At 40.3% G+C, this 24,421-nt stretch overlaps 1 protein-coding gene across 11 annotated transcripts in view; it reads right to left on the reverse strand.

Moving 5' to 3' along the window:
* SLC4A7 (solute carrier family 4 member 7) overlaps positions 1-24,421 on the reverse strand; it is a 124,435-nt gene that overhangs the window by 87,002 nt on the left and 13,012 nt on the right. The window contains exon 1 of one of the 11 annotated variants that reach the window (XM_019984606.2): positions 5,274-24,162. The exons of 9 other annotated variants lie outside the window; for them this stretch is intronic. In XM_019984606.2, the coding sequence (XP_019840165.2) occupies positions 5,274-5,303 (30 nt within the window). In that variant the 5' untranslated portion in view covers positions 5,304-24,162. Of the gene's footprint in view, positions 1-649; positions 5,241-5,273; positions 24,163-24,421 lie in introns of those variants that run through there. One more of the 11 variants, XM_070777282.1, reaches the window with a different exon arrangement.

A 24,421-nucleotide genomic window follows, 5' to 3' on the forward strand; every position in this document is an offset into this window, starting at 1 on the left:
TGCTCCTTTTAAAAATATATACAAATAATGCATGTAAATAGCAAATATTTGAAAGGTTAAACGTCAAGCCACTGACACCGTCACACGGGTGCTGGGGAAGCAGAAACAGACAATCCTGGAGTGTTTACTTTTCCGTTACAATAAACATGAAATTTTGGTAATTTTTAAAAAGAATAAATTCAAGTTTCAATTTAACATGTCAGTTACTTTTAAATCTGCATCTAGGAAAAGAACTCTTCTTCATTTTTTAACTTCAAGAACATAGTGGAAAACTAAAAATAGCAAAAGCCAAGAGCCACCTCGACATCAAAATGTTTTCATTCTTAACCTCAGATGAGTAAGCCACACAAGCCAGTCCTTATAAAGCCTGCCTAGAATGAAACAAATCCAAGGCACTGGGAAAGCTCAAATAAATGAAAAATAAAAAAGGCACCCTTAATAAGTGTATCAATGCAAGCTTGTCTGACTCTAATCTTAAGAAAATTATTTTGCCATGGCTTCAAGTTTTTATGTATAAAATAAGGTAATTATTCAGAATATATCTACTCTATAATATAGAAGAAAATAGCTTTAAGAATTATCCACATAAGATCACACAGAAAGTTTAAATTCTCTGTATAGGAAATGACATAGGTACAAGGTTACTTACTACAGCTTGTAACTGGAAAACACTGGAAAGCATCCCCAGGGTCCCTGCAAAGAGGAATGGCAATGCCCCAATCGGAATCCCGAGCTGCTAAAAAGTGAAGACACTCTGCACTGACATGAAGAACATTTACCACCCGTTATAAGTGACACACACAAGGCAGAGACTGCATGTACAGCGCGCTGTCACACTTTCTGTGCAGGAAGTCCCCAGAAGAGGACTGTCTGAATATACACGACGACCGCTGAAAGGACAGACAAGCAAACGGCAAAACCGGTTACCTCTGGCAGGAAGAGTGGACTCTGAACTTACTGGGGTTTGTTTTCATTTTTTTATTGCTTTGATTTATTTTAGCCACGTGAATACAGAGGCAGACTGAAACGTGCAATCTTCTGAAAGCCAGGTCACGTACGTACCTCGCCCTCGTCTACAAGCATCACTCGCCCCAGAAGGAGCTGAGGCGAGGCGCCACGCGAACGTGCCAGGCACAGGGCACAGCCGCAGAGGAGCCCGCACTTCACCAAATCACAGTGAGGAAACCAAACACGCCCTCTCACTGGCCCCATGGCTTTAAAACTAGATTAATTAGAAAGACTTAACAATTACAGAAACAAGTATCTATTATGATGTGAAGATTCGGCATGTATCCTGAAATAGTATTATGACCGTCTAGGAGAATTATTCATAGAAAGTACGTTCCTAAGTACCTAGGATGAAATGCCAAGAGAAGGCAAGTAACTCTCACGAGGATCTAGAACTGTATTAGTCAGGGAATTTTCAGAATTTATGCCATCTTATAAACTCAGACATACCGAGAGGGCTTGTTGAAATTCAGCTTCCTGTGCCTAGTCTTGGAGATGCTGACCCAGTGGTTTAGGTGGAGCCCAATCATCCATCCATGTTTTCCAGTCTGCCCACCATATCCCTGGTCACGTTACAGACCTCTGCTGCTGCTGCTGCTGCTGCTGCTAAGTCACTTCAGTCGTGTCCAACTCTGTGCGACCCCAGAGACGGCAGCCCACCAGGCTCCCCCGTCCCTGGGATTCTCCAGGCAAGAACACTGGAGTGGGTTGCCATTTCCTTCTCCAATGCATGAAGGTGAAGTCGCTCAGTCGTGTCCAACTCTTCATGACCCCATGGACTGCAGCCTACAAGGCTCCTCCATCCATGGGATTTTCCAGGCAAGAGTACCGGAGTGGGGTGCCACTGCCTTCTCGTTTACAGACCTCAGCCTCGCATATTTCAATTGTTCTGCGACAGAGGCTGCTTCCTGCCCTCAACCACTTTAGGAGACTTTATAGGGACCACTCTCACTTCATTCACACTGTTTTCATCCTTCAGAAAAGGAAACATACATTTCAATTCATAAGAAAACAGTGAAGTTACTATATACTCTCTATTACAAGCAACTCTAAATCTGTTAAGTAGTGCTCTAAAGGCTGATTTGTATGTCAGAATATTTTCCCAGGATTCCTAGGGCAATCTATCAAAGTATATATAAATAGTAATGTTGTCCTACAAAACGCAAGTGTCTTCCAAATATTCCCAAACTCATCCCATCCATCACCAAGAGTTGAACTTAATATTTAAAAAACTTTAAATTTATGGGCAAAAACCTTAAGAGTAAGCTAATAATCTTTCTTAATCTAAAGGGGGGAATCATCAATGATTGCTATTTCACAAAATAAAAAGCCAAATAATGATATTCATAGTTTCTCAAGAATTCACTTGGCATTTTTGATTAATGCATTACTCTAAAATAAGTGGAAGAGGAGTAAAAGGTATATGGAAAGTTAAAGTAATTTAAAATGGCAAATTTTAAACTCAGGCAATCACATGATTCCCACAGAAAAAATTTTGAAGCCCTGAAAAAAATGCTTTGTCAACAGACAGAGGAGGAAGTGAGTAGATTCCGACACTGGAACAAAGCTTCAGAAAATTTTATTTCAAACACATACCATGATTAACACTAAAGACAATCTGAGCTTTAAGGAAAGTTACAAAGGAAAAAAGTGAAGAGGTCAAAGAATGTAAGAACAAGAGAACTCAAAGAGGTGTGGGGCATAAAAGTTGGCAAGTGACGGCCTCCGATAATAAAGGAGATTGTTAGTAGATACTTCGTTGTCAGAAACTTCAGTACAAAGCACAAGAGTCACAGACAGATGGAAAGCCTCCCTAGGGTCTATCTGAAATTATAAATCACAAATACTTATGGCACTGTGGCTATGAGGAGATCCTCATTCCAGTTCTACTTCAGCACACACACCAAAAACACACAGAAACCACTTACTTTGGGCTACCAAGCACATATGCGTGCTAAGTTGCTCAGTCCTGTCTGACTCTTTGCAACCCCATGGACTGTAGCCCACCAGGCTCCTCTGTCCATGGGATTCTCCAGGCAAGAGGACTGGAGTGGGGTGCCATGCCCTCCTCCAGGGGATCTTCCCGACCCAGGGATTAAACCCACATCTCTGATGTCTCCTGCATTGGCAGACGGGTTCTTTACCACTAGCGCCACCTGGGGAGCCCACTAAGTATATATAAATTAACAGAAATGAGAATGCTATGCTATGTTATGCTAAGTCGCTTCAGTCATGTCCAACTCTGTGCGACCCCAGAGACGGCAGCCCACCAGGCTCCCCCGTCCCCGGGATTCTCCAGGCAAGAATACTGGAGTGGGTTGCCATTTCCTTCTCCAATGCATGAAAGTGAAAAGTGAAAGTGAAGTCACTCAGTCGTGTCCGACTCTTAGCGACCCCATGGACTGCAGCCCACCAGGCTCCTCCGTCCATGGGATTTTCCAGGCAAGAGTACTGGAGTGGGGTGCCATTGCCTTCTCCCAGAAATGAGAATAATAAAATCTAACTCTGAAATGGGCTTTTAAAAAAACTACGTCAACTCCATCAATAATTAAGATGTACAGAAAACAAGCAGGAAGGAAAATACGTGCGCGACGGCCCAGAGAATGGGGCCGCAGCAGGTGCAGCAGGTACTCCGTCAACATCACCCAGCTTTGGTCAGCCAGGGGTTATCGTTAGCCAGGCATTTTTAGAATTTCACTGGATTTTTTTCACTGAAAAATCAACAGGAAAGAGCCAGGAAACCCCTCACAAATACGGTCTATTTGCCTACCCTTTCCCTCGTTATTAACTCTGACCCCATGGATCTGATAGAAAACATAACAGAGAGGTCTCATTTCCTTAAATAATGACTAGGAGCCTGGATTCATCCATTTATTCAAAAAATGCATACTGAGTGGACACTATGTGCCCAAGCATCATTCCAGATACTGGGGCTACATCAGTGAATCAAAAACTGTAATATAATCAAATTGCCAGCTTATCAATTAATTTACGGGGCGGGGGGCTCCCCATGATAAGACATCAAGGGGTGAGTGAATTATCTTCTCCATTCCAGGCCTTACACAGGTATGGATGGGGGCGTACTTTTCCAGTTCAATCTTCTCGTTTTACACACACACAAAGCTTAAGGGACTTGTGGTTCTTTAGCCAGGAGACAACAGCACAAGGTCACTATTATACAGGCCGAGAACACACAGTGCTCCTTTACAGTATTTATGAAAACATGTAATGACATGTTTATGTAACTAGTTGCCTAACTTTTCCAGTCTAAACAATCAGCTCCAAGCAGAAGGGAATCGAGTCTGTTCCACTCACCGCTGTCTGCTCAGCACCAAGCAGGGCCTGCCCTTGGTTAAATGCACTGACTGCTGAGTGTGTTCCAAAGGACAAGACACTGGGCTGAAAAATTTACATGGGATACACCTCCTTGTGAGCACAATTAACGGTCAAACATAGAAAGGTACTCAATAGTGTGGAATTTAATCAATCAGTTTCCAACAAAAAAGCCCAGCATTAACCCATTATAAAATCAAACGTCAATTTACAAGTAGGAATGCCCAGCAACATCAAACAAAACTAAGCATTGTATCAAACACATCTTACTATTACCTCTCATAGTTACTAAGGCAAAATCCACAATTTGTACTGTTTTGGTCAAATGATCAAAAATGAGATTTTTAACAAAATGTCAAAGGCATAAAATTGAGGAAAGGGAATGCTAAAAGGTTATTTAACAATACAGTTGTAGACTCGGCCTATTTCCTCTTTTGATGCCTGAGGGTTACAAAATCCACTATTACAACAGCATTAGACGATCCCCATCACAAAGTGAATTACTGTAAGACAGATGGCTAGAGCCCAAAAGGGAACACCTCCCATAAAGTATGATTATTAACCATGGAGAGCAATTTCAGAATTATCAAATACTTCAGCTTAGCTTCAAAACATATTTAACCATTAAGACAAAGTAATTTCTTTCCTAATACCTTAGCCATATAAAACCGCTTAAAGCCTCATTCAAGTAATACCAACTAATCAAAAATATATATTTTACAGAATAATTAATAAAACTGCTACAACACTGCAAGGATTTACTTTTCAGCAGATGACTTGCACAGCCAAAGACCCAGAGGATGATGATCACTATTCTAAGCCAGTGCTAATAATAATAAGCCTGACATTTCTTCTAGCTTCATTCACTATTACACTCTGAAAGATTCAAACTGGTTTGTAAGTAACACACAAGATCATAAGTAGGTACATACAAGTAACTTCTTCAGGCGAAATCTTTCCATAGTGGTAGGTAAACACCTCGTTTCTGATAGCGTACTACAGCAGTCCCTCGCAGAGCCCGGGGCGGTGAGGACGTACCTGATTTAGGTCACTGTGCTTTGCACAAATCAACCCTCTAAGTTGCTTTCATGCTGCAGCCAATCACCGTCCTCTAAGTCACCTAATCTTCCTGCTAATGACTGCAGCTCACACAGGGTCAGAGCGTAAGAGATCTGCCAGGTAATAAACACACGCAGCTATAACTGAAAATACCGAAAGAGGAATGCAGCAACCAGCTTTCCACATCAACCCTTCTACATTAGTTAAAAAGAGAGCATACGCTGATGCTATATGGAATGGGGGTATGCGTGTTCACGCGTGTTTTAGAGAATTAATTTTCAACAACATAGTTAAATCTAACTCTTAATTTCATCTAATTTTCAGGAAAGATCCAAATATGTTTTCACCTGAAGAGAGTTTTGCCTCTTCACCATTACTGTATTTATACCAACTTACTGTAATCATATATTAATAACAGGAATAATAAATCCTATTGTGGCTTTAATTATCATTTTACCCCCAAATTGAATATTCATAAGGATAACAGCTAAAAGCAGCACCCCTCAGACCTTCAGACTCAAGCTCTCTTCCCACCCACAAAAAGTGCTCCCTCTAGGATCTAAGCACTTCATCTCCCTGCATGGTGCGTGTCTCACTGCGCTGGGTGACAGGAGCCCTCAGCTCAGGGACACGGGTAGAAGAAGGGGAGGGAGAGAAATAAGCAGCTTAAGAGGCCTCAGGAGAAAAGGAGGAATTAGGTGCACATATATTTTTAACTTCCCAAATTGCAGAACAAAATGTTATTCTTCCTCAAAAAACAGAAGATCCATTTCTGCAATATGTTACCTGTTATGATGCTATCCTGGGCACTACTAAACCAATATTCAAATTAAAAGTTTTAAATCAGGTTTTACAGGTTAAAGAGAAAAGTAAAGTAAGTTTTAGTTTACTACTTTCTTGACAAAATAAAGATATAAATTGAACATATAAACTTGGAAATTTTAATCAGGCTAGTCCATTAAAGATTTTTCAGTTTTATCGTATAGGAATACTTAATAGTCCTTTTAAACCAATCTACTGAGGTATGACTGACACATGAAAAGCTTAACATGTTTAGTAAATACAAGTCAATGGTTTGGGAATAAGTGCACACTCGTGAAGGGCTTCCCGGGAGGCGCCAGGTGGCCTGCCTGCCAAGGCAGGAGACTTTTAAAGACACGGGATCCCTGGGTCGGGAAGAGCCCCTGGAGGAGGGAATGCCAGCCCGCTCCAGGATTCCTGCCGGGAGAATCCCTGCAACAGGAGCCTGCTGGGCCACCGCCCATAGGATCGCAAAGAGTCAGACACGACTGAACCGACTTAGCCCAGCACAGCATACACTCATGAGACCATCACCAGCATCAGGGCCACAGCCATTATCTGTCACCCCTAAAAGTCTCCTCTCATCCCCGCACTGTCATTATTATTTGCAAATGCCGCTGTGTGTGCCTGTGGTAAGAACACTTAACCTGTAAGATCTACCCTTAAAAAATGCTGAGTGTACAACGCGGTGCTGATAGCTAGCTGTAAGCACCACGCTGCACATATCACTTACACACTCTGCATCCCTGATCATCACTTTCTCCTGGGCCCTGGCAGCCACCGTTCTACTCTGCTTCTATGGTTTTGACTGTTTTATATTTTCATATATTTATATTTTCAAGTATAAGTGAAATCATACAGGCTATGTCATTCTGTGTCTGGCTTACTTCACTTGGCAATAAATATATCTGCACAAATCAAAACAGTCTCACTTATTTCCTTCATCTCTCTGCCCCATTTTCAACCTTTTCTCCAACTTTATCACACAAATACAAGTATACATGCATATATGTGTGTGTGTGTGTGTGTGTGTGTGTGTGTGTGTGTGTGTGTGTGTGTGTGTGTACACATATGCAGAGTGTACACATATGCAGACACCCCCAGCGGCTCAGTGGTAAAGAAACCATCTGCAATGCAGAAGCCACAGGAGACATGGGTTCAATCCCTGGGTCAGGAAGATCCCTGGAAGAGGAAATGGCAACACACTCCTATATTCTTGCCTGGAGAATTCCACAGACAGAGGAGTCTGGCAGGTGACAGGCCATAGGTTCGCAAAGAGTCACACACAACTAAAGCGACTTAGCAGCATGTGTGTGTGTGTGTGTGTGTGTGTGTGTGCACGCGCGCGCGCACAATACTCACCAAAACTGGAGCTACATACAACTCACTGTTGTATAACTTGCTTTTTTTCCACTTACAAATCCTAAAGATTCTTCTGTATCAGTATACGGAAACTAAAATTTTAATATAATTTATTAAATTAACCCGTGTATGGTAGAAAATTCAAGTCTTACTGAATTGTTCCCGAACAAGCATTCCTCGCAACCCACTTATACTCACCAGACATCAACTACTTTCTGTTTCTGCCTTGTAACTATACCTAGTAGCTAGAGTTGCCATCATAATTTTAAATAATGTACCATTTGAGACAGTATCTGTTTATCCTACAAAAAAAAGATTTTTTTTCACCCATATATAGCTTTTTCACTTACATTCTCCCTTCCACATCCTGGTTTCAATTAAATTTGTTTTTATATCAAGACTGATAATACTTACACTTACATTCTATTCTATATTTATAATGAAGCCTTCTAAGATGTGTCCTCTAGTTAATTCTAAAATTTTAAAACACATGTTAAAAAGCATTCAAAGGCATGTATGCATGCACTACCCACAAGCACATGGAGGTAATGCCCTGGTGGCCACCCCTAACCAGTGAGGCCTGCTGCTGCGGCTGCTGCTGCTAAGTCGCTTCAGTCGTGTCCGACTCTGTGCGACCCCAGAGATGGCAGCCCACCAGGCTCCCCCGTCCCTGAGATTCTCCAGGCAAGAACACTGGAGTGGGTTGCCATTTCCTTCTCCAATGCAGGAAAGTGAAAAGTGAAAGTGAAGTCGCTCAGTCGTGTCCGATTCTTGGCGACCCCATGGACTGCAGCCTACAAGGCTCCTCCGTCCATGGGATTTTCCAGGCAAGAGTGCTGGAAAGTGGTAAATGCTCTGCACCCCTCCGCATCCCTCGGGCAGGCAGCTCTGACAGGCAGGCAGTCCACAAGGCTCCTCGGAGGGCCTGCAGGGCTGAGCGCCAGCCCCCACTGTAACAGCCCATCTCTGACTGATGCACCTCTTTCATTCCCTGTCCATCACTCTTGCTTCATGGGCTCAGTTTACAAGTAAATCACCTGCAGGGTTTCCCTGGTGGCTCGGCAGTAAAGAATGTGCCTGCAGTGCAGGAGACCTGGGTTAGATCCTTGGATCAGGAAGATCCCCTGGAGAAGGAAATGGCAACCTACTCCAGTATTCTTGCCTGGGAAACCCCATGGACAGAGGAGCCTGGCAGGCGACAGTCCGTGGAGTGGGACACAACTTAGCAACTAAACCACCACCACCATAGTGAAAATCCACGCCAACACATACAACATAAACAGAGCACTGCTACAGGCAAGAACATGGATAAATTTCACCAACATAGTCTGGGAGAAAAACACCAAACATGTACAACTGTCCTCTGTGTTTCCAGTCAGGACAGAGTTATCTTAAAGCAGGAGGGAGGAGAGAGTGGCTGGGGTGCTAGTAACGTCCTACTATTTCTTTGCTAACGTGAGAGCTACATGCATCCGTCTACTTCCCGATAACTGGTCACACTTACCATCTGTTCATGTTTATGTTTTACTTCAGTTAAAAGAAAACTAATATAAATAACTACATTAGTACCAAGAAACAGAACAAGGAAGAATGAACTCTGGAAAATTAAAGACTTTCAATGTATAAAAGGCTTAGATCTCAAACGGTGTAACAAAAAGAAGAGTTGGAAAACATTAAAGATGAGAGATAAACAATCAATTCAGAAGGTTCAACTTCCAAATAATATGAGTTCCACAAAGGGTAAAGAGAAAACGGATTAAAGGAAATTATCATCAAAAATTAAACTATGAGAAGTTGCTAGAATAAAAAAGAGATAAGAGCCTTTAAAATGAATGGCCCCTAAGAAATAAAACACACACACACACAAAAACAAAATGAATGGGCCCTAAGTGACAAGAATCTTAGATTAGTAACTGTAGAGTCTCAGGGAACTGTGGTTTTAAAAATGAATGCTATGGAAGGGAGTGGAGGAAGAGAGAGGACAGACACCGGCATAAGACCTTTTCAGTATCAACCATGGAGGAGGAAGACACAGACCTCCAAGTGGAGACAGGAGCACTCTGTCTCACTCAGACTCTCATTTCTATTTGTGTTTGTTCTGCAGTCCTTGTCTTCTAATAATGGACTGAATTGTATCCCCTCAAAATTCATTACATTGAGGTCCTAACTGAAAATAACAATAATCACACTAATTGGGAGTATTCAGTTCAGTTCAGTTCAGTCACTCAGTCGTGTCTGACTCTTTGCAACCCCATGAATCGCAGCACGCCAGGCCTCCCTGTCCATCACAATTGGGAGTATTAGCATTACTTAAATACTATCTCATTCAGAATCAAGATTAACGGCTGAACCATTAGAAAAGGATCCATTTCTCAAAATACGCTTTCAAACATGCAACTCAACCATTATGACTTAGGTATAACGAGAATAAGAAGACTCTGACTACATGTGGGTTTTAAAGTATCTTTGATACTAATTTCTGATTAATTTAAATGCTGTCTTCTCTGTAATCACACTCTGTGCTTTTTCAGTCTCTTCACTGAAAGGCTTTCAATGGCTAAGTCAAAGATCTCTGGTGAACGTCACATGGCACTTGAAAATACGTGGGTTATTTTCAAGCATCTTTTGATATTGATTTTTAACATAATAAGAGAACAGATGCTCTAAGATTTCAGTACCTTTAGACCATAAAACTTTTGCCCTTTGTTTTACATTCCTGGATGTGGTCCAGTGTCTCCTGGTTTATAGTCTATGGGAACTTAAACAGAATTTGCAGCCTGCTGTTGTGTGAAAATTGTATAAATCTTAACTATGGTAAATTGCTTCATAGTGCTTTTCAGGTCTACTGTATCCTTCTACTTTTCTGTCTATTCACTCTATTAATCTCTGAGAGTTTGATATTGAAACTCTAACTAAAAATCGTAATTTATGTATTAAAAAACTAATTGTAATATATAATGGAAATACATAATTTTGTTCTGTTTTCTAAATCTCCTGTAAATGCATTATGATAATTTCATCATTTAAAACATAAAAAAGAGGAATAAAAAGAACCTGACTAAAAATGATGAAATTATTGACCAGACACCAAAAGCAAACATGTTAAAGTTCAAAACACTAATGAGTTCACTCTTTACATGAGTCTTAAGTCTCTACTACCTCTAGGATAAGCCATTCATTTGTATGCTGTAGCTAATGCAACAAAGAAATCAAATTTTAAAAACCCAAAATAAATATTTATTTGCAGATAGTATCACTGTGTACCTAAAATACAATAGATTCCACCAATTAGCACAAATTAAAAGATTCATTTGACAGCAGCCAGTTACAAGATAAATAAACACCAACAGCTTTTCTCTAAACTACCAATAAATAACAAGAGACAGAAGTAGAAAAAGACCCTATAAAAGGACAAAATGATAAACTACATAGGAATAAATTTAATCTAAAAACCTATAAAGTTTTACTGAAAGACACTGACATAGAATCTGACACTCTATTGTCCTGGGTGGGTGGCTTTAAATAAATACACCAAGGAAAATAATAATACAGCTTTCTACCTGGGTGGGTAGCTTTAAATAAATACACCAAGGAAAATAATAATAAAGCTTTCTATATGAATACAGAAATTATAAAGCGAATCAGAATCCCAAAGGGTTATGTTTATCTTTTTAACTGAACTAAATGATTCTGAAGTTTCCATAAAAACTAGAATTTCCAATAAAGTCAGGGGAAAAGGTGGGGGCACTGTGTCTGATAAATATTCCCGTATACCACGAGACTATGGTAAGCTAAACAGTATGGAACAAAAACAGAAACAATTCCATACAGTAAATATTTGCCGGACAAAACGGAATGAAGTGACAGATTAAATACATAATGCAGGAAGGACTGTTTGGTTCTCTAATTTGATGAAGCTGTCTATGTCAAATGGCAGGTAAAAATAAATTACAATGGATTAAAGACAATTTGAAGAATAGGTATTTAAAATTAAGAATAGTGTTTTATATTACTGGAGTGGGGACATATTCTTTAGCAAGATGAAACAACTAGAAGCCATGAAGAAAAAGACTGATACAGGTATTTTTTAATCTATTTAAAAAAATCCAACACTTGTCTAAAGCAGACAATCAAGAGACAAGATAGAACATGAGGAAATACATGTAGTGTAACAGACATGGCATTGAGTATTTCTAATACAAGAAACTTCTTAAGGGATATAAAGGAATATAAAAATGGACAAAGAATGTGAATCAAGTAATTCCCTTTGGAGAAAATACAAACGGCCAATAAATAACCACATATTAAAACAAATACTCTTACTAGAGGTTCACCCATTAGATTAGTGGGGAAAAAAGTCTAATTAACGTCTGAAGCTGGCAGAGGCAGTGAGACACAGAGACAGGCTGATGCTTTTAGCGGGAAGGTGTAAACTGCTCAGAACTTTCTGAAGAGGAAGCCAACAAGAATTAACGTACAATTCTGAGGACACCCTTTATGGGGCAATATGACTTTTGGCTATCTACTCCACAGAATGAAAATACCAAAATATAAAGATAAGGCCAAGTATGTTTACTGTTCGAACTGGCAAAAAACAGGAAACAACCTGAAAGTAAATAAACAGGGGAATTTACCTTGTAACAGGACAAAGATATAAAGAACAAGACGGAACCACACAGTCCCACTCAGGAGACATCAGGAATATTTTTAAGAAACAAGCGAGTTATGGTGTTACATGCTTACTACGATCACATTTTTATGTTTTACAGAAGATAAAACAGTTCTAGGATAAGTTATTACTATCCTAATATACAAAAGAAACTTAGACTCTAAAAGAAAGTAGTTCTCTGAAGGTCCTACAGCTGGTATGTGGATAAGCTAGAATTTAAAACCACGATGCCTCCCCTACAGGGACATGCACTTTTCAGGAGGCCACTTACAAACATTATTTTTAATTCTCATCGTAAGAAACTCTGTAAGGTAAGTGAGCTGATCATTTTCCACCCCAGGGCTGTCTGACCTCACACCTGGGCTCTTTCCACCAGGCCACATACTTTCCCCTAAGTGACCCCATATGTAATTTTATTTGCTCTTATGCTTTATTTAGGGAATTTTAAGTGAAAGATAATGGCATTCAATCACAGACACATTCACTGAATTAGTTTTGAATATTTTTGATGTATTAGAAATTCAGTAATAGCTAATAACTACCATAAAAAGCAAGAACTTTAACACAATGAAATCAGTATCAATATTACAATAAATATATGCAGATACCATTTTAATTTGGTTTCCATAGATAAATTTGAAGCAAATAGCCAAGAAAAGAAGAAAAGTTCCTTTAAGACAAACGGAAACCAGTCTAATTTTAAGCTATGTTTCAAAGAGGAGCACTGCCAGTCCACACTCTGCTACAATCACTGGAGAGCTCACACCGCTCACACCAGTGGGGTTCTCGCCAGCCACCACTAGCCTTCATCAGTGCGATGTGAGCTCGCCCCCTGGTGGCCATCTTTAGCCATGTGGCGTATTTCTCTCACCACGTGTTTATGATGAAAAGCAAAGAGCAAAGTCTGAAAAACTTCCCACACAGCTATTTTTTTTTTTTTAAACTTGGACATTTAACTTCATTCCAAAAAAAATGTAAATACTGAGAAGGCAAAAAGAAAAAAAAACACTGAATAAATAATCTGTTTCTATAGTAGGATTCAGTAGAGTTGTACTTTTCATGAGAGCATTTATACCCACCACTGAATAGTCTATGTGTTACATGAAGTAGAATTAGTTATGTTTTTAACATTCCTGCAAATACACACAGCATTTTTGAATTTTATTTTTAAACATATTTTGAAGTATACCTGTAATTTCACGAGAATTAAATAGTTGACAAATCTAATTCACAGAAAAAACTTAACACAGGATAAAAATTGTTTTATCAAAAACTTTTCAGAAACAAATATGTCATGACAGAAAATGGCAAGTGTACCTGACAAGTGTATCTCTATTTTTGTTAATAATAATCCACATTTAAATGCTAGGAACAAAAAATATATAGTTCAATATACCTTTACATGGAAAAACCCTAGCTTAGAATGTTCCTAAATATTAATTATTATTCATTCTTGTAGGTCTCATCTTGGGCGACCATTAGCTAGGAGTATTAATCTAAGAAATTAAAAAAATAATCTGATTGGTAAGAATTTAAATAAAACTAAAATTGGTTTAACTATACAATTACCGATGTCAAAATATGGCTTAAAATAGTAAATTCAGATATATTTAAACTCATGCTTTCAGCAGAATGAACTCCTCTCTCCCTGCATCTAAGACACTCAAAACCAGTGAAGGGTAATTTCTCTCACTCCAAAATCTCTTCTCTCTCGAATCTCAGGACCTTTTGCTCTCTGCGCCTTGATTCTGTGGTCAGGGCTGCGGGGTCTGGGGCCGGACACTCCCCTGCTGTGGGCAGTCTGTGAGCTGCAGGATGGTCAGCAGCATATCTGGCCTCTACCTTCTCCGCACCAGCAGCACACACAACCCCTACGCCCCACAGCTGTGACAAACAGAATACACCCAGGAACTGCCAAAAGCCCCTCAAAAAGTGAACACACACCCAACACGCACCCCCACTGAGAACCACTGCTTTAGAAATAACCGGGAATTGCTACTCACTTCCAGCACTTCAAGACGCTGTGAAGAAAAAAAAAAAATTACCACATTCTTCCTCGTAAATCACCATGAACTCAGACATAATCCAAAGGCTCATCCATTTATAAAAATTGCATTTAGCAATGAACTGTACAGGAAGAAATGCATCTCAAACTTGAATTTAGAGTTTTACTGAAAGCTACCTGTTCTCAGTTTACAGACAAGCCAATGACGTCATGTGGATAATTTTATTCTAAAAAATATTCCTACTGTAATTTCAATATAACATTTTCAGCTAAATGCAGGATGGACATGTTTTTATAAGCATAATTTTGAAACCTTGCAGAATGAATCTTCAGGTTTTTTAAATGCAGAGCACCTCCGCCCTGACTCATCCATACTGACTAAATACACTGGAAAAATCATTGTAACTTCTCCTGCTTGTATTTCACAACACAGTTTTTTGGTTAATATACGAAATTAAAACTCATAGTCCTACCCTGCTTGGAAGGATGCGAACTAGACAGTCAGTCTGACAGAAAAATAAAAGGAGGGCAGTTGAAGTAGAAGCAGAAATAATAAGGGGTGTCAACTGGTACCTGACAAAGAAGCCATATATCAGAGAATGAAAAATAAAGACGAGAGGCAGTTGTTTTCTGTCCTCTCTCTGAAGCTCTTCTTCAGCTTCTTCCTGGATCCCAGGAAAAACTCTACAAACTCAGAATAAGTACCTAAGACTTAATTAAATCTGTAAAGACCACCAGTTTAGATATATCTCTGACACCAGGCAACCAAAAGAACCCTGCCTGGAACACACACAATTCCTCCGACTTGTTTTTACTTACTAGGATAAAAGCCGTCATTCACAAAACAGCAGTAATTTGAGATTTTAAAATTAAAACACTGCCAAATGTTTGTTATGCAGGTAAACTGACAGGTCTTTACCAATTACAACAAATGGCTCTTGCCATTTACTCGTTGGTATCAGGGGCCTCCCTGGTGGCTCAGATGGTAAAGAATCTGCCTGCAACGCAAGAGATCCCAGTTCAATCCCTGGGTCGGGAAGATCCGCCCTGGAGAAGGGAACGGCGACCCACTCCAGTATTCCTGCCTGGAGAATTTCATGGAGAGGCCTGCTGGGTACTCCTTGGTATTAGTTCTTTTTAAAGAGTCAAGATAATGTTTACCTTTCAAATTACCCAAATCTGAATGGATATTGATTCACCAGTCATACTCATGCTCAATAAAATATAATCCAACTTTAATCATTTTTAGTAACTCCTTCAAACAAACCCATGGTCGGGCATTTTGTTTCGTATTCTCCCAATATTGTCCATATTTGTTCTGTAGTAAGAGAAACATTTTATGGAGTAAAAACAAAACCTCCTTACAGTAGTAACTCATTCTATGCTTACAGAAGGCAAAGGAGTAAAGGAAAACAACTTGGAGGTCATCAAGATAACATAAGAAATCAAAGATTTGGGTTTGGGTTATCTCTTCTTCCCATATAACATGCATAGGATTATCTCTTCTTCCCATACAACATGCATAGCAATCTGATTTTTAAAAGGATAAACTGAAGCATAAAGACCATAGAAGAAACTGCACCAAATGAGAGATTTCATAAAAGTTTTGGAAGATGCAAAGTGGATGTAGGAATGGTTATTTCGTCTGGAAAATAGACAGTAACCCAAATATAGTGATGGGAGAAATAAGGTAGGCCACAGAAAGCAAAACATGTTTAATTAATTAAACACCGTATAAAAATTCATTAAGTAGATTAATTTACATATTAAATTGTAACTAAATATTACATACTAAATTGAGAAACAGTTTCTAATTAATGACCTAAACCAGGAAACGATCTCTACAAATTGTATTAGCATAAAGTTTATTGAAAACTATACCTATACAAATATAATACAATTTGTCAACTAGTTTATTTTAGCTGAAGATAAAACATGAATGGGTATAGGTTCTAGATCCAGATCGCCTAAATTCAAATCCTAGCTCTTCTACTCACTAGATGGTCAAGTTATAACCTCACTGTCGCTCAATACCCTCATTTGGAGAACGTGGCCAACGACAGTGCTTTCAACTAATAGGTTATAGAAAGTAAACAAGATGAATGCAATGTGCATAGGGAAGTTCCTGGCACAAAATAAGTCCTCAGCTAAATATTACTAGTACCATCCTTCCACAGGATCATCTTTACTTTTGTCTCACCAGAAGAACTGGTAACGAAGACTCTCTCCTTTGGCCAAATTTCAGTAGTCCCTACACCCCCACGACGGCCTCCGTTAAAAAGAAGTCTGCTTTACCATTCTTTAACAAGTGTCACTGAATGATTGTTTCTGTAACAGAAGATTTTTTTTCACACTGGAAGCCAGCTAAAAAGGTTCTGCATTATTCCAGACAATAGAAATATGGTGATGAAAGGAAATATGGAAAGAAAGAGACTTAGTAGACATGGTCAGGATGCTGGATTTGGTGTATGGAGAGGGAGTGAAAAGTCACAGATAACGCTCACATTTTCAGATCTATGAAACCAGAGAGTGGTACCATTCACTGAGATAAGAAAGGCAGAGAGCACGAACGTTAAATTCTAAACATGTGAAGTCTCAGCTGAGTTATCCTAGTGGAAATAGCAGTGGATAGGGCTCCCTTCCGGCATATTCTACACACTCCATAGAGAAAGTAGTAGCATTTCCTAGGATTGAGGGGAGAGAGGGTACAGTCTGAGAGTAGGGAATCTTCAATGTACCCAATGCAGACAACAGGAGACAATTAGAAGGACAGGAGGCATTTTCTGTCTTTAAGGAACCAGAGAATGGTATCAACTTGCTTTGAGCAACCTGCTGCTGCTGCGTCGCTTCAGTCGTGTCCGATTCTGTGCGACCCCATAGACGGCAGCCCACCAGGCTCCCCCGTCCCTAACACAACCTAACACAGTTAAACTGATTGAGAATTAGGGATTTATCAAAATATTTAATACTATCAGATATGACAGTATTCTCTCTCAAATAAGACAGAGGCTGGCTACAGGCCATGCAAATGGGGGGTGGGGGGTGTCAGGGGGAGCCTGGAGGTAATGGACCTTTAGAAACTCAGGGGGTGGGCAGTAAGTGACTCAAGAGCCTCCAAGTTCAAAGAATAAGAATTACAGGATTAATGGAGTAAGAGAAGAAAGCCTAAAGAAAAAAAAAAAAAAAAAACGAGCTTGGGCTTAGACGTCAGTATCTAAATTTAAGAACTCACTTAAACGAACTCCAGAAGTTAAGGCCATAGGTGATGAGCGTTACAGAATGGAAGTATGGGTCTTGCTGACAGATGAGCAGGTGAGAAAAATGGACAAACGAACATTGCTCGCCCCGCCTGCACGCTCAAGTAACCTGCGACCACACCAGGCCTCTGCCTGAGGAGCCCACAGAAGACTGAGTCGGGGTCGATGCTTACAGCAGCTGAGAGAAGACCACCAGAGGGCAGGGAGGAAGGCGCGGGGTGCTGGGGCCACACCATAAGCCTCCGAAGAGCAGACCCGCCAAGGCAGTGAGAATAGCCTCTTCATAGTCCTCTGACCTGGTGGCTCAGTTGGTAAAGGATCCACCTGCAATGCAGGAGACCCGGGTTCGATCCCCAGGTCAGGAAGATCCCCCGGAGAAGGAAATGGCAACCCACTCCAGTATTCTTGCCTGGAAAATCCCATGGACCGAGGGGCCTGGCGGGCTACAGTCCATGGGGATAGCAAGAGTAGGATACCACTGAGCAACTATATCACCACCACAGGACTCAGCAGGAAGAGGGGAAAAGCTGGCTACATTATCAACAAGGAAATCCATCAGCTTTCAATGAGAAAGATGGAGGCTATATCCACTACAAACATTCCCTTTCGTATTAAGAAAACGACACAGCACAAAATAAAAGGCGTCCTGTGTTTGCTCTGTGCGCATTTTCCACAGCACTAAGACGGATATTAAGGGCACGCACTGTACCAGCGAGAGAGCCAGATATCCTGGTCTGCACTCCAATTCCTCCGCTCAGCAGCAGCACGAACGCGCACAGAGGCCTCAGCTTCCTCATCTGTACAACAGGAATGCAGCCACCCTGCCACGTGCGGTGACAGGGTTATGTTCTAACACTGCTCACAACACATGCACACATATTCAGCTCAACTATCAGCAACAAATAATAAGTTTAAACACCATAAAAAGTAAGCTATTCAGAATAACCGCAATATGAACATCACCCTAATTTATAATAAAAACTGAAAATTAAACAAAATCGACTTGTAAAGTGACTAACACTTTTAGATATCTCTATACAAATGCTATTTTTAAACTTTCATACTTTACAAATACACATCCTGTGAAGTGAATGAACTTTCATGAAGTCAATCTTTACAGAGAGCCTGTCTTAAGCTTCTCAGGCACCAGCAAAAGCATCTTCTACAGAATGAGGGACGAGAGACTGTTCACAGTGGGGCAAGTCTGGGGCAGGGGCTGCAAACACAGCAGATAACAGCACAGAAAGAAAAGGTAAGAACAACCATCATCTTCATGATTTTATTTTCAAAAGCCCTGGCAAGTACGTGAATGAATACCTTTCAAAAAAAGTTTTTGAAGAAAAAAAGCAGATAACAGCTTAGGTGTTTAAATGAAATATATATGGGCCACAGATTCTAACTAAATATGAAAGAAAGTGCAACAGTAGAAAGAGGGGGAAAAGGGTGGTGGGGATGATAAGCAACTAAAAAGCCTCAAAGTTCAAAGAATAAGAATGATGTGAGTGTACTGGTTACCAAATCACATGAATGACCCTATAAATTAGAAACAGACATAAATTCCTATTATAGCTTCACTGACAACTTCTCTAACAGTCATCAAAAACTCAAACATTGATCAGCCTTGAAAACCTCTAAGGGGACTCATTTCTAGAATGGCCTACATAATTTTAGAGGACTTCTGATAAGATGACAGACATGCCTAAACATAGTTAAACTTTTCAAAAGCCTAATACTTCAATTATGTGAAAATGGCTTTCACTACAACCACCTTCACATTAAAAACAATTAATGTGATCAACAAGTTAAAGTCATTGCTATGGTGCCAAAAATGATGACCTAACCGGCAGTCTCTGAAAAAGATGAGTACTTACGCAATCTCCCAAAAATAATTTAACTTTTTTCAGAGATAATCATTCGACTGATTTGTGTGGGAAAGAGTTATAAGAGAGTAACTTCAGATATTTAAAAATATTTTTATTCCAAAAATAATGTACACTCTCTGTAAAAATTTTGAAAACTAAAATATAAGAATCTGTCTACCTTCAAATTCTACCTCCAAGACATACTCAATATTTACTCTACTTCAATATTGAATATTAACAATATTAGAATTAATAATACTGAATACTGAATTTTTATTCCATTAAATAAACACAAAAAATTAAATCATATGGGAACATATTCTACGCTTTTCACTGTCAGATACTTAATCTGCAAATATACTCAGTTTTACATTATAGTCGTCTCTAAGGATTATCCAATACAATAAACAAATCCAGTTTCCTTCCAAGCCGCTTTTAATTCAATGTCATTAAGCATCCATGCTTCTCATGTCGCCTCTTAGAAAACCTCAGAGCAGTTAATCCCCTGCACTAACCGAGTCCTGAGTCAGCAGCATAGGCACGACCTCTATAGCATCTTCCATATAAGTCCTTTCCGAGTGATCTTTTCATTAAATACATTGCCGTATTTCAGGTACTTCTGAATCAAACCAACTACACAGTCTTTCTAATTACAACAGCATAAATTTATTTTTGCTCAGGAGCCTAAAGGATTAGTTGATGACAGTCTGAGAATGAACAGAGGAAAATCTGCTGGCAGTTCTTCCTTTTCATTACACTTCATTTACTATATACAGAACCAGTAGGCTATTACAAATGAAATATGAGGCTAAATTCGCCAATATAAAAACTGCTGATGTAGCAGTAATTTAAATAAGTCAAATAACAGTGTTTAATCTAAATACTTACTTGCATATGTTAAAATTTTAAATGAGAAAAGAGTAAATGCTATTCCTAAAGGAATGCAACCCAGTGCTAATTTATAGAAATGGATTTCTAAAAATTTATTTACTAATTTTTGGTGTACTAGGTCCTCACTGCTCTGAACCGGCCCCCTCTAGCTGCAGTGACTGTGCTGCGCGGGCGTCTCACTGTGGTGGCTTCTCTCGTTGCGGAGCTGGGCTCCAGGCCCCTGGGTCCAGCAGGCACTGCGAGTGGGCTCAGCACTCAGTGCTCCACGGCTGTGGGATCCTCCAAACAGAGACTGAGCCTACGGCCACTGCTCTAGCAGGTAGCAGAGAAGTCCCAGAAATGGATTTTCTTTTTTTTGGATTTTTCTTTTAAAAACTTTTAATAGCAACCGCTGGGAAGAAATACATTTTCATCGCCAGTATACACATGTATCTGTTTACACGTCTACATACTGTATACATAAAACAAAAGTTCCACAAAACAGTATTTGCCCTTACTGCTGCATTGTTATCTTCTATTCCTCTTTTCTTTTTTAATGCTGTGTTAATCCACTAGTTGTTTTTGCAAACTACTAAGAAGTCACAACCTACAGTTTGGAAAACAGTGAGACCATTCAGAGGCAACAAATACGCAGACCACCTGCCCTAAATTTCAGATGCTCCCCCACTTAGAATGGTTCAATTTAACAGTTCAATGTAACAGTTCCATTTTACCGTGGTACTAAACAAGACACATCTGGTAGAAACCACACTTGCACTTTTGAGTTTCAATCTTTTCCCCAAGCAAGAGATAAGCCTCCCTGCTGAGGCTGCCTGGCCATAACTCCCTGTCAGCTGCACAATCCTGCTCAAGACACTTAAAACCGTTCTGCACCCAGACAACCATTACACTTTCCACCTTCAGCACGGGACTCAAAAAATTACATGAGATAGTTTTCAAATGAGGTTTGAGACAGATGACTGTGCCCAACTGCAGAGTAACTGTGAAGCGCCCTGGGCACACCTCAGGTGGGCAGGGCCAACCTCTGCGTTAAATGTGTTTCCAACCGAGGAAATTTTGAACTTATGATGGGTCCACTGAAACACTGACCCATCATAAGTCAAGAAAGATCTATCCATTCTTTCAAAGCTGGACAAGCACAGACTCATCAGAGTTTTAACTAGCTACTTTGAAAAGCAGATGACAAGAGACAGAGGAGTTAAAGCAAGCTAAAGCTGTGCTTCACGACCACGAAGTGAATAAAATATTCTCACTAAAGACTCCAGACCTGCACTCTGTAAATCACAGGTCGTTTATTTACTTCAGACAACAAATTAAGGTAAGAGCTGTGATACTACAGTGGTTCAAGGCCCTTAAGCAGTAACTGGCCCCACCCACAGGCCACACAAAGCTAGTCCACTGGTGCTCGTCTATTACAGTGTAACAGATAATTCTCTGGAGGCCGCGTGGAAAATGTTATCATTTTGGCTTTCTACAAAAATCTTCTCAATGATCATGATCTCTATCAGATACCTCTCTCGGCCCAGTCTAGGTATAGGGTGATGACGCTACCCGCAGTGATCTGCTGAAATTCACTACCACGTGACTGTCGCCTCAAACTGCCCCTATTTGAGAGTCACAGCCATAACTGCAGCAGCAAGGGCCCTGCACAGATAAAACAATTCCTCATGGCTAATCCACTCAATATTTCAGCACTTAGCCTTTTAAACCCATTTATTACTAAATCAATTTGATCAGCAATAACAGCAAAGTAAATTACCATATAAAAACTGAGTAGATGCAATTATGTAAAACACACAACTGATAATTTTTAACTGTGATTTGAAATAATGCAACTTAATCTAAAAATCCTTCCCCCACCTTATTGCCCATCTTCCTCATCACACCTTTGATTTCTAGTCAATAGTTACTTGTATGTATTTATATCTTACCTTTACAAAAACTGTCTCTAAAAAAGATCCGAAGTAGCTTGGAAAATATAGGTAAGGAAACACCAATCTCAGCAAAGAACAATTAACTTAAAAGTCCACAGTGACATCCTTAAAACAAACTGTGTTATACTTTAAAACTCCTATGAGAATTCACACATTTGTAAAACAGAATGGGAACTTGGCTGTTTAAACTCAAAATTCAATGTTACATAGCTAATCTGAAAATTCCTAAATATCTCTAAGTTGTTTAATTATCCAATAATTTAAATTCACAAACACATATAAAAAATCAATGTGTGCATACACTTGTATGTATATATGTTCAAGCTGTGCTGTGCTTAAGTCGCTCAGTCGTGTCTGACTTTTGCGACCCCGTAGAGAGTCGGACCGGAGAAGGCAATGGCAACCCACTCCAGTACTCCTGCCTGGAAAATCCCACAGATAGAGGAGCCTGGTAGGTTGCAGTCCATGGGGTCACTAAGAGTCGGACACGACTGACCGACTTCACTTTCACTTTTCACTTTCATGCACTGGAGAAGGAAATGGCAACCCACTCCAGTGTTCTTGCCTGGAGAATCCCAGGGACTGCAGAGCCTGGTGGGCTGCCGTCTCTGGGGTCACACAGAGTTGGACACGACTAAAGTGACTTAGCAGCAGCAGACTGTAGCCACCAGGCTCCTCTGTCCACGGGGATTCTCCAGGCAAGAATACTGGGGGGTTGCCATGCCCTCCTCCAGGGGATCTTCCCAGCCCACGGATTGAACCCAGGTCTCCCACATCGCAGGCGGATTCTTTACCATCTGAGGCACCAGGGAAGACCATATATGTGCGTATGTATATGCAAAACAAAATTCAGAACATTCACATTAGTTAAAATACATTCCTGTTATTTCAGTTTAAAGAAAAAAATGACAATTCAATTTAAGAAGAAACTGTGAACTCTTAATAAAGTATAATTTCTTATTATTATGCTTCAGAAGACAAAATAGGAGCCATTTTATAGTTAACTGTGCCAAGCAGATGCAATTTTCTTTTGCACTGTAATCCCCTGCAGACTAAATTCTGAAATCCTAAGTAACAAGAAAATACAGTAAAATCCCCTCAAGGCAGAATTAAGCTATCTAGCAACCCCTGCAATCTATAAAAAGCCAAGAATCAGAAGACCATCCATCTCAGGTGGTAAACTCTGTGCCAGAATGACATAACAGAAAGACCTTCCCCATCCCACTTAAAAATTACAAGATTTCACTTGTTATCTATAACAAATCTGTAGTAGATAAGAAATTCAAGGACAAAAGAAAATAATTTTAAAAGATAAGATTAAAAATACCCACAAGCCTAAAGCTAGTTAATGATCAGTCACTCAGTCAGTCAGTCAGTCACTCAGTCGTGTCCGACTCTTTACAACCCCATGAATCACAGCATGCCAGGCCTCCCTGTCCATCACCAACTCCTCTTCACTTTCTGCCATAAGGGTGGAGTCATCTGCATATCTGAGGTTATTGATATAGTCTATTTTTTTTTTTGGCTGCACTGGGTTTTCGTTGCTGATCGAAGGCTTTCTCTAGTCATGTTGATCAGGGGCTACTCTCTAGCTGTGGTGCACAGGATTCTCACTGCAGGGGCCTCTCTTGTACAGCATGAGCTGTACAAGAGAGGTACCTGTGCCTCAGAAGTTGTGGAGCAACTTAGCTGCCCCACGGCACGTGGAATCTTCCCAGACCAGGGATTGAACTTGTGTCCCCTGCACCGGCAGGTGGATTCTTAAGCACTGAACCACCAGGGAAGTCCCAGTAATCTATTTTTAAAAGGACAGCCGTATCAGTTCGGTTCAGTTCAGTCGCTCAGTCATATCTGACTCTCTGGGACCCCACGAATCGCAGCACGCCAGGCCTCCCTGTCCATTACCAACTCCCGGAGTTCACTCAAACTCAGGTCCATCGAGTCGGTTATGCCATCCAGCCATCTCATCCTCTGTCATCCCCTTTCCCCCAGTCCCCAACCCCTCCCAGCATCAGAGTCTTTTCCAATGAGTCAACTCTTCACACGAGGTGGCCAAAGTACTGGAGCTTCATCTTTAGCGTCATTCCTTCCAAAGAACACCCAGGGCTGATCTCCTTTAGAATGGACTGGTTGGATCTCCTTGCAGTCCAAGGGGCTCTCAAGAGTCTTCTCCAACATCACAGTTCAAAAGCATCAATTCTTCAGTGCTCAGCTTTCTTCACAGTCCAACTCTCACATCC

This window comes from Bos indicus, chromosome 22 (assembly GCF_029378745.1).
Source record: "Bos indicus isolate NIAB-ARS_2022 breed Sahiwal x Tharparkar chromosome 22, NIAB-ARS_B.indTharparkar_mat_pri_1.0, whole genome shotgun sequence".
Taxonomy (NCBI): Eukaryota; Metazoa; Chordata; class Mammalia; order Artiodactyla; family Bovidae; genus Bos; species Bos indicus.